An 11,685-nucleotide genomic window follows, 5' to 3' on the forward strand; every position below is an offset into this window, starting at 1 on the left:
CTGTGTTCTAACCTCTCTCCATTTTTCAAAAGCATCTCCAATATTGATCCTAGTTTGAGCACGTTTCTGCTCGTGGAGCTTATTAGAAACATGCAGAGGCTTTTTAGGTCGGGTACAATCACTTCTATCTGAACCACTTCTCTTGACCGCTTCCATCGCTGCAACACCTGTTGACCTGATAACTGCTCTCATATCTGGTAAAGCGAGGAACGTCCAAAACGTGTGGGGGGTCGCCTTAAAACCACCTACCTTCTCTGGTCCAAACAAATCCAGAGTATTCAGGAGCAGAATCTAAAGTTAGGAGGACATACTGGCTGCTGGATTGTTGTCATCATATAGTAAGGTACCTTCATCATTTCACACATCTCACTGATTGGACCTTTAACGCAGGTACACATCAAACCTGCTCTTCATATGAATGGATTTGATGACACACACACTTTTAGTTTCCGGATGATGTATTTGTCTTTATACACGTCTCCTCGTCTTTTTGAGATTTACATCCATCATATAAGAAACAATAAAAAAATAGAACTGAAAATGTACATAATACACCTGATACATATACATTTATATATATATATATATATATATATATATATATATATATATATATATATATATATATATATATATATACACACACACACATATATATATATATTCTGTTTTTTACATAGGTAAAAATGTGAATTATATAAAAAAGACAAAACAATGACTTAAACCTTTGCTCTGTTTTGTTTTTTTACACAGTAAATATTATCAGGACACGATGAAGAGGAGGCTTCAGGCACTTTCCTTTAAAAGCCGATGAGACGCGGCGCCCAACAGACGCACTGGTTCTGATCCAGGTTTCTGTCTGTTCATCATGAGTATGGTTCTGATCCAGGTTTCTGTCTGTTCATCATGAGTCTGGTTCTGCTCCAGGTTTCTGCCTGTTCATCATGAGTCTGGTTCTGATCCATGTTTCTGTCTGTTCATCATGAGTCTGGTTCTGTTCGAGGTTTCTGTCTGTTCATCATGAGTCTGGTTCTGATCCAGGTTTCTGTCTGTTCATCATGAGTCTGGTTCTGCTCCAGGTTTCTGCCTGTTCATCATGAGTCTGGTTCTGTTCGAGGTTTCTGTCTGTTCATCATGAGTCTGGTTCTGATCCAGGTTTCTGTCTGTTCATCATGAGTATGGTTCTGCTCCAGGTTTCTGCCTGTTCATCATGAGTCTGGTTCTGTTCGAGGTTTCTGCCTGTTCATCATAAGTCTGGTTCTGCTCCAGGTTTCTGTCTGTTCTACATGAGTCTGGTTCTGTTCGAGGTTTATGCCTGTTCATCATGAGTCTGGTTCTGATCCATGTTTCTGCCTGTTCTACATGAGTCTGGTTCTGTTCGAGGTTTCTGCCTGTTCATCATGAGTATGGTTCTGATCCAGGTTTCTGTCTCTTCATCATGAGTATGGTTCTGCTCCAGGTTTCTGCCTGTTCATCATGAGTCTGGTTCTGTTTGAGGTTTCTGCCTGTTCAACATGAGTCTGATTCTGATCCAGGTTTCTGTCTGTTCATCATTAGTCTGGTTCTACTCCAGGTTTCTGCCTGTTCATCATGAGTCTGGTTCTGCTCCAGATTTCAGTCTGTTCAACATGAGTCTGGTTCTGATCCAGGTTTCTGTCTGTTCATCATGAGTATGGTTCTGTACGAGGTTCCTGCCTGTTCATCATGAGTCTGGTTCTGCTCCAGGTTTCTGTCTGTTCATCATGAGTCTGGTTCTGTTCCAGGTTTCTGTCTGTTCATCAAGAGTCTGGTTCTGTTCCAGGTTTCTGTCTGTTCATCATGAGTATGGTTCTGTTCCAGGTTTCTGCCTGTTCATCATGAGTCTGGTTCTGTTCCAGGTTTCTGTCTGTTCATCAAGAGTCTGGTTCTGCTCCAGGTTTCTGTCTGTTCATCATGAGTCTGGTTCTGTTCCAGGTTTCTGTCTGTTCATCATGAGTCTGGTTCTGCTCCAGGTTTCTGCCTGTTCATCATGAGTCTGGTTCTGTTCGAGGTTTCTGCCTGTTCATCATGAGTCTGGTTCTGCTCCAGGTTTCTGTCTGTTCATCATGAGTCTGGTTCTGTTCGAGGTTTCTGCCTGTTCATCAAGAGTCTGGTTCTGTTCCAGGTTTCTGTCTGTTCATCATGAGTCTGGTTCTGCTCCAGGTTTCTGCCTGTTCATCATGAGTCTGGTTCTGTTCGAGGTTTCTGCCTGTTCATCATGAGTCTGGTTCTGCTCCAGGTTTCTGTCTGTTCATCATGAGTCTGGTTCTGTTCGAGGTTTCTGCCTGTTCATCAAGAGTCTGGTTCTGTTCCAGGTTTCTGTCTGTTCATCATGAGTCTGGTTCTGCTCCAGGTTTCTACCTGTTCATCATGAGTCTGGTTCTGCTCCAGGTTTCTGCCTGTTCATCATGAGTCTGGTTCTGTTCAAGGTTTCTGCCTGTTCATCATGAGTCTGGTTCTGCTCCAGGTTTCTGTCTGTTCATCATGAGTCTGGTTCTGATCCAGGTTTTTGCCTGTTCATCATGAGTCTGGTTCTGTTCGAGGTTTCTGCCTGTTCACCATGAGTCTGGTTCTGCTCCAGGTTTCTGTCTGTTCATCATGAGTCTGGTTCTGATCTAGGTTTCTGCCTGTTCTACATGAGTCTGGTTCTGTTCCAGGTTTCTGTCTGTTCATCAAGAGTCTGGTTCTGTTCCAGGTTTCTGTCTGTTCATCATGAGTATGGTTCTGTTCCAGGTTTCTGTTCAACATGAGTCTGGTTCTGCTCCAGGTTTCTGCCTTTTCAACATGAGTCTGGTTCTGATCCAGATTTCTGCCTGTTCATCATGAGTATGGTTCTGCTCCAGGTTTCTGCCTGTTCATCATGAGTCTGGTTCTGTTCAAGGTTTCTGCCTGTTCAACATGAGTCTGGTTCTGTTCCAGGTTTCTGTCTGTTCATCATGAGTATGGTTCTGCTCCAGGTTTCTGCCTGTTCATCATGAGTATGGTTCTGCTCCAGGTTTCTGCCTGTTCATCATGAGTCTGGTTCTGTTTGAGGTTTCTGCCTGTTCATCATGAGTCTCGTTCTGTACGAGGTTTCTGCCTGTTCATCATGAGTCTGGTTCTGCTCCAGGTTTCTGTCTGTTCAACATGAGTCTGGTTCTGTTCCAGGTTTCTGTCTGTTCATCATGAGTCTGGTTCTGCTCCAGGTTTCTGCCTGTTCATCATGAGTCTGGTTCTGTTCCAGGTTTCTGTCTGTTCATCATGAGTCTGGTTCTGTTCCAGGTTTCTGTTCAACATGAGTCTGGTTCTGCTCCAGGTTTCTGTCTGTTCAACATGAGTCTGGTTCTGCTCCAGGTTTCTCTCTGTTCATCATGAGTCTGGTTCTGTTCGAGGTTTCTGTCTGTTCATCATGAGTATGGTTCTGATCCAGGTTTCTGTCTGTTCATCATGAGGACTATTAGAGGATTAAAACTTAAGAATCTGAATCTTAAGAATCAGTTATTTATATTAGCGTTCTCCTTCCTGATATATTTTGTTCCTTTCATCAAACAAACCTACAGAACAACAAACCAGTACAGACAGACCAGTGGGACCAGTTTACAGGACAGCAGGAGATGAAAGTTTTTTTTTTTTAACTACAAATGTTGGCGATTGATCTGCACAAAATTTGCAATTTAAATTCGACAAGATGAAACGCAGATTTGCAAATTCTTGATTTTGTGTGTTTCTGGACTTATCAGAGCTGGGACTAGCCGTATTACTGGTCAGCCAAACTGGTGTATCCGTCCGGTTTGTTAGACAGACTTTAGAAAGCAGCTTTCAGACCAGTGAAGTGCCTCTGCTGGACGCCAGGAAACCACAGCTGCACCGCCACACTGCAAAAAGAAATGTGGGAATTAAAAATAAAAGATAACATTTAGAAAAACTAAGAGAGGGGGAACAAATAATTATCCTTCATGATCGGAGTTTTATATGATGATAGTTACGGCTCGTTAACGATCATTAAGTATGGACTGAGTTAGCCTAGCTTAGCATAAAAACTAGACATATAGGGGAACAGCTAGCCTGACGCTCTCCAAAGGTTTAAATGTACACAGTAGCTAGCTAGCTACACATGTTAGCATAACCGTCAAAAACAAATTGTTGCTTTATCATTCCTGTCTGTGCAGAATTAAATCTAACTACAACATCAGGGGTGGATCCAAGGGGGGGAAGGGCCACACTTCAAGTCTGAATCCTTCAGTACGATTGGCTATTGCCTTGTCAGAGGTGGGGCTTATGTTGTAATCATTTCTTTGGGTCGTGAATAAAAAGCACCAAAATAAATCTTAAAAACATTAAAATAACACCTCAAGTTTAGGTCTAGAAATATCTGCCAATGCAGCAAACACATTTTATTTAAGGGTGCACACACACTAGGCAGTCCGCACTATGACCAAGCACGTTTGACCCCCAAAGTCAAGTTTTGACTGGTGCGAGTGCTCCGTGCACTTCCTGGACGTCCTGAAACGGATGGAAGAGGTTTACTCCGGCACGGCTGCTCATGAGCGAGCACACACGAGATCCCAACGTGGACCACACCTCTCGACAATAATTTTAAACAACGGCAGCGAATCGTCAACGTTGGTCCGATACAGAATTTAGTAATTACTCGAAATTTGGGCGGACGCGAGTATTCACAATCAGCTGGTTAAAACCCACAAGAACACGCTCTTAACCACGGGTTGCCTGACGACAACCGTGCTGAGGGTTAGTCCTGGAGCTGTGTAAGTGCAGGGCAGCGGGGGAATGGGAAGGCGGGGGGGAGGCAGTCTACGGGGTACGGGGTAATTGGGCCTAGTGTGAGTGCGCCCTCGATGTCTTGAAACGAGATGTACCAAAGACCCCAGACACACAACGTTCATGCCCCCCCTGCAGCGTGACAGTCTTTTAAAACAGAACCAGGCTATCTGTTTCGATCTGCTTCCATTCTTTATGCTAAGCTAGGCTAACTGCTATCTGTTTCCATCTGCTTCCATTCTTTATGCTAAGCTAGGCTAACTGCTATCTGTTTCCATCTGCTTTCATTATTTATGCTAAGCTAGGCTAACTGCTATCTGTTTCCATCTGCTTCCATTCTTTATGCTAAGCTAGGCTAACTATATCCACACTTTTACTTGACACACATGAAATCCATCTTCATTTCTTTGTCCTAACTTTATGTAAATTCGCTGGAGGTGTCATGAAAGTATTTCGCACGCTCTCGGATGTCTCGTGGAGGTTAAATGTTTTTGCAGCGTGCCGGTGAGCTGCGGCTTCCAAACAAACATTAAAACATTCGTACGACAGAATGCTGAAAAGAAGACACATTCGAGCTTTTAAAACACATGAGTGTAAAAATATAAAGTACCTGTTCATATATTTATATTTATATTCATTTATATAGACATCTATATAGAAATGAATATTCTTTGTTCGGTCTTTGTCACGATTTGAAATCCGTTCGCTTCCCGACGTCACAGAGACAAAAAAATAAAAACAACATCTGTTGAGACAAAGTTCTTATTCTCCTCCTTTGAAAACCTCGGAGACGAGACGAACAACAACAACAACGAATAAATCACAGCGTCTCCGTCTCCCCGCCTCCTCCCATTAGTACTTTTTGTTATGCAAAGGGGGCGGGGCCTGCGATGGCTTATCCCACGGCTTTGTGTTTCCCGCCACAGCAGTGGCAGGCAACCCCGCAGCGGTAGCATGCCCTGAGGGGGGCGTAGCAGCACATGCAGGGCGCCAGCAGAGAGAGGCCCACCAACGCCGTCCAGCGTAGGCAGAAGCGCTCGTCGCTGGTGTCACAGGAGCACGGGTCCGAGTAATCCCCCTCCGGGTCCGACATGCAGTGATACAGCAGGCTGTCGGCGCACCACATGAAGCTGACCCTTCTGATGCAGGTCTGAATGGGGTCGGGCGCTTCCTGGCAGCGGCCCCGCCCGTTGTCCTCGTGGTTGAACATGTCCTGACAGTAAACGCAGCGCGAGCGCTCACCGTCCTCCTTCCTCCTCTTCCCTTTGGGCTGCAGGGCTCGCGGCTGCACCGTCACCACCGCCCTGCGGCCGCCGCCCAGCTCCAGGCAGCCCGATTTACCGTCACAGACCCGCTGCACGTCACAGCTGAGCGGGTACGGGTAGGTGTAGTCATGTTTAGGCGGCTCGCTCTTGGCGAAGTGTACATAAGCGTCCAGGTTGTCGGGCTGCGTGAGTTTGTCTCGCGTGGAGTTGGCATGGCGGTAATCCTCGTAGCCGGTGAGCCACGTCCGCTCTCGAGGATTGATGCGAACGATCTCCTCCTCTTCCAGCTGGAAGCTGACGTGACGAGGGAACATGTGCACCGCCTGCAGAGGAGACGGAAACAGACTTAAACACTTTGATCTCAGGAGACATGAGGTCAGCAGAAAAGAGGGAACAGCTGCTTTAACTTGCAAAGCCTTCTGGGTAATGAAAACGTTATGGTTATCGGATTCAAGCGGGTGAAAGATAAAAAAAAAACCCATCATGAAATAGTAAAAACATGTTTCTGTCAGTCGAGGATTTCAAAGGGGAAACTTTTCTTCCTTCTGCTGCAGCTGTTTGTGTTGCTGCTCTGTTTGTCCCTTCTCCCCCTCCGTAGCTCTTCAGGTAAACTTGATGGTAAACCAGGTGCAGCTTGATGCTTAAAAACCTCAGACATATCGTATACAGAGAGCGGCCTCTCTGAGTTAGATCTGCAGTTTAGCACCTCTCTGATTGTGTCTCTGATTAATGACTCCTGTATTTCTAATAATTCATCTGATAGTTTGAAGTGTTTTACGTGATTTTGATGGGTTGGTCTTTTTTGCCCTGCAGAGTCCCCTTAGGGTGGGTCGTAACTGGGGCCTGGGATTTATTGGGAAGAGAAAAATGCGATACCAATAAATCAATTTTATTGTATTTATAATGAAGATAAGCTGGTCACTCAGCTGGAAAGTAACTGAGCGTGTACGTGCATCACCGCTTGTCACTCTGCTATCGGACGATATTATCGGCTGGCCGACAAATCCTCACAGATGGACTGCGATGTATATCTTAGTTTGTTATTTTGATGCTAAGGCATGCTGGAAAATGCAATTAACTGGCTAACAGAATTAGCATGACAAATCTTAACACTCGTCAATAAACGACTCTGGGTGACCTGAAAATAGTTTTTCTCCTGCGTTGACACAGGTCAAAGGTCAATATTTCAATCATGATGTGGATTTACTTAATACACCGTTATGTCCACTTTGTAAAACAAGCTAACGAGCTCTGCTGGTTGACGAGAGCGAGTCGCCTCCTTCCTTGTTCATCGTCCGTCCAAGCGAGCGACAGAGAGGAAATGAAAAACGGGGCATCGGGGTAAAAATCTAATATATGATTATGTGGTAACAACGAGAATGAAGTTTAGTGGGCCTCTCTTTGCTGGCGCTGACTCACCTGGTCCAGGAAGAAGTGCTCCGAGGGCCTGTGGTGATGCTCATAGAAATGTCCCAGGATGCAGTGGTGCCGACGGGCCTCGCAGAAGTGGGGCGGGGCCAGCGAGTGCATCGTCGGCTCTCTCTTCTGGGATGAGTTGGACGAGCTGTCGGTGGCCGTCTGCAGGAAAAGAGAGCAGACAGTTAGAGCAAAGGGTCGTCGTGAGGCGTCATGACACCAGCAGCTGATGTCATCAACCAACACGCCTCCCCCGTCCCCAGGAAGTGCACGGACCGCTGAAGCCAATTTGAAATGGTGGCCAAACTTGGTATTGCAGCGTCATGTGATGCCACTGGCCCTTTTTAAAATCATTAGTTCCTTAAAGATATAAAATGTATGTCGTAGAGAGAATCACTCCCATGATTCCCCGCCAGCCTCAACGTCATATTTTTTTTGATTGTTTTGTTTGAGAGCCCCCTGGTGGTGGGATTTACATACTGTGTGTGAAAGTCCAACCTGTGTCTGCCTGTACCTGTAGAGTTTAAAACAAACATTAAGAAAATCTCGTATTACAACTCGTCCCTGCTTCTGTCAGCTCGCGTATGAAGTCTTTGAAACCAGCCGAGCTCCACCAGACTTCTTTGCACAATTAGACAAGAATTCTTCTTAAAGACCTCCAGAGCCCGAGCTGTGTGGCGGGAAACATTTCTTAACTTGTTGTGTTTTTTTTTTTTATTGGGTCTGTGCTAAATGAGTCCCAGCCCGGCCCGTGGCCCTGAGAACGCTCAGCCCAGCCTGTAGTGTTGCGTCATCCTCGTGGTCGACACAAGCTGCAGCTTTCATGTGGTTCCCTGTGATCACACAAGAAGACTTCAGTGAACACCACAGAACAGAGGAACCGGCAGAACGCCACAGCCAAACCAAGACGCTGCTTTTCACTCAGTCCAGGATACTTTTCTGTACGCATCCAACAAGAAGAAGGAACTTTTTTTAGGTTCAGTTTGTAGTGTTGAGATTCTACCTTTGACAGGTTTTATTATTCTGCTAAAGCTTAGTCTCTGTCGAGTTAATACAGACACAGAGAGACAGATTATAAATCTGATATTTACATGAAAACAGTGCATCACATCAGGAGACATTTGTTGTTGAGCTACATCCTCATCGTCCTCCGAGACGCTGTAGACTCGTCCTCTTCCCCCTCTGTAAGGAGTCAGACTTCCTCCCCTCGATCCGCCCCCGGATTTAAACCCTAAACGAGGCCAGCTATGTAAACAGGCAGCTCAGTGACAGATCACTGACAGCTCGGACTCTCCTCTACAGAACCGGACATCCTGAGGGAACCGTACACCCTCTTTACTTTGAAGACGCTGAAAAGACGTAAAGACTAGAGCAGGACCGGGTCCACCTCATCGGACTGAGGGGGGAGGTGGAGACGATAAAGAGACTTTGATGGTCGGTTTTGAAATCAGAGTCCAATCTTGATGCTAAGCTACGCTAACCCCAACCTGACTCCGATGCTCCAGCACAAAGATCTGGGACTGATTTCCATCTTCTGCCATGTCTAAGTCCGAGATATAAACGGACGTTATTCAGAGGATGATTTAGCTAAAAGTGCCTCAAACCTGCATACTCTCTTATGACCAGCAGGGGGCGACTCTACTGTTTACAAAAACAGTCACAATCGTTGAAAATTCTGAAATGATTCCCTCAGTAAACATAGGACTGGACGCTTGTTTGGACACTTCAACAGAATGTTTAACCCGAAATTTCTGCACAGACTGTGAGTGACCCATTCTGTCAGCGCTGCGCACAACGCCGCGCACACACACACACACACACACACACACACACACACACTGACTGTTCCTGACACAGCGAGTCAACACTGCAAATAAAAAGAGGTCCTGTCTGAAGCCAAAATAACAAAACGCCGCCTCCCCGCTCCTTCCGCTCTAAACAGAAATCCTCGTCATCCATCGTGGAAACTTCAAATGGGAACACAGACGTGTACGTTCACTAAAGCCATTATCACATCTACACTCCTGAAAATATCTAGATCATTTCAGGAGGACAGCTAATGAGAATATCTGTCTTTCTATCAACGCTTCTCAAAGAGTGGAGAAGAACATCCTGGAGAACAGGAAACATGCAGCAGCAGGTTGATTAGAGTACAGAGATGGTAGAGGTGGCGTGCAGACAGTCTATGGTCGTGCAGCGATCACAGGGAATAAAGGTCACCACCTCCTCCCACTGGCCCCTCCCACTGGCTCCAGGTGAATTCTCCTGATTATATCCTGCTGCGTTCTCACATCAGATCACTCTGACTTTCTGCAGAATAAACACGAGAAGGCTGGAGGAGAAACTCCGGGTGAAGAGAGAAACATTCAGATGTTTGTGTTCACACATGACGCTCAGCAGGTGTGAAAGCAGCTTTAACAGACTTACAAACAGAGGAATCATGATTCTGATGAATGAAGTCTGTGTTGACCCTCCCCTCATTCAGAGAGTTTATGATATCCCCCCTATGAATGAGCACAGAGAGACAGACCGTGGATATTTCCATCAGTTTCTCACCGTGAAGACGTCGTCATCGCCAAGCTCCGCCTCGTTCTGCAGCGTGGATGAGGATGTGGTCGACCCTGCAGAACGTACCAGATGTTAGAACAAACACTCAGATCACAGAGTCTGACGCTCTGCAAGGAACGAGCGACGCGGCGAAATGCTTCATCGTAGTTTGTACGAATAAAACGTAAGTAACGAAACAAGGAAGCAACTTTACGAAGTCATGTTTCAAAGAGTAACGATTTACGAAGACACGTACGAAGCTAAGTTGGTAAAGTTAGACACGATTTAAAAAAGTACAATTTAAGAAAGTAAAAGCTTCCGTTGAATAAAGTACGATTTCACAAAGTAACGTTAAATGACGTAACGTGTAATGATGTAACATTTGACTGCGTTATGTTCAACAGATTACATTTCACTAAGTAAGTTAAATGAAGTTCGATTTAAGGAAGTTACGTTCACCAACAACAAAGTAACGTTTAACGATAAGTAGCTTACAAAGTAACAATAAACAATGTACGATGTAACAGAGTTACGTTTAACGATGTAAGATTTAGCAACGAAACATTAAATGGCGTTATATCTAGCAGCGTTAAGTTTAATGAAGCAACGTTCACCAAAAACAAAGTAAAGATAAATATTTTACAAAGTAACAGTTTAACAAAGTTCTGTTAACCAAAGTACGATTTAACGGAGTTACGTTTTATGACGCAACCTTTAACGATGTAAGATATAACGTGAAGATATAACATCAAAACCTTAAATAACATTATGTCTAATGGCGTTTAACAGAGTAACATCTTACAAAGTAAAAGTTTAACAAACTACGATTTAAGAAATTAACATTTAAGAAATTAAATTTAACATTCACATACAACAAAGTAACAATTAACAATTTTAAAAAGTCACTTAACAAAGTACGATTTAACGAAGTTAAACGTTCACCCAAGTAATGTTTTGACGACGTGAGGTTTTACGAAGAGACATTTTAGGAAAAAACTTTGTACGTAGTTTAGTTTTACAGAGTGGGTTTCTGTACAGCGAGGCCACAAAGTAACAAAATCACATTCTCAGAAAATCAGTGACGTGCTGCAAAGTAACAAAGTGAGTTCAGTTTTTCCCTTCCGACGTCGGAGCGATAATTTGTTGGTTCCGTTAAAATGATTAAAATTTGCTCCAAACGTTCTAACTCGGTACCTTCTGTCAGATCCTCCAGGGCCCGTCTCACCCCACGGTCGAAGGCTCGCGCATCGGACGGACTCTGAAAAGTCAGACCGCACTTTTTATTGTCGACCTTCCAGTGGTGGAACGTGGGCGTGGCCTTCGTGTAGACCAGATCCTTCTTTAAGAAACACTCCAGAATGACCTGAAAGAGAAACCTCGTCAGTCAAACTTAACAACAGCTGAGTGACAGATAAAGAAAGGAATGATGCAACAAAAACTAAGCTACAACAATTTAAAGAAACAGGAAACGGTTTCCTTGTACTTCCTGTGACGTGCTGCTGGACCCACCTGTCTGTCTTTGAGGCGTTCTCCGTGGATGAGGAAGCTGCTTCGTCCCAGCAGTTCGGCCGACAGCAGCCTGCACACGCCCACTCTGCTCAGACAGCCGTCCTGAGCCAACCAGCCGCCGCTCGAATCGTCTCTGGTCATCACCACCGCTTTGACACGCACAATGTAGCTG

General features: G+C 44.9%; 1 protein-coding gene across 2 annotated transcripts in view; it reads right to left on the reverse strand.

Annotated features, from left to right (window-relative positions):
- Nucleotides 1–422: 422 nt before the first annotated feature.
- Nucleotides 423–11,685, reverse strand: part of spred2a (sprouty related EVH1 domain containing 2a) — a gene marked incomplete at its 5' end in the record, with an annotated part of 11,266 nt that continues 3 nt past the window's right edge. The window contains 6 exon segments of one of the 2 annotated variants that reach the window (XR_010667154.1): nt 425–3,872; nt 5,387–6,364; nt 7,461–7,619; nt 10,014–10,078; nt 11,199–11,367; nt 11,514–11,685. The exon segment at nt 11,514–11,685 is cut by the window's right edge and continues 3 nt beyond it. Coding sequence is in view for 1 of the 2 variants with exons in the window: in XM_029282117.2 (XP_029137950.2) it covers nt 5,672–6,364; nt 7,461–7,619; nt 10,014–10,078; nt 11,199–11,367; nt 11,514–11,685 (1,258 nt within the window). 2 annotated transcript variants of the gene reach the window in all.

The sequence above is a fragment of the Labrus bergylta genome, chromosome 1 (genome assembly GCF_963930695.1).
Source record: "Labrus bergylta chromosome 1, fLabBer1.1, whole genome shotgun sequence".
Classification (NCBI taxonomy): domain Eukaryota; kingdom Metazoa; phylum Chordata; class Actinopteri; order Labriformes; family Labridae; genus Labrus; species Labrus bergylta.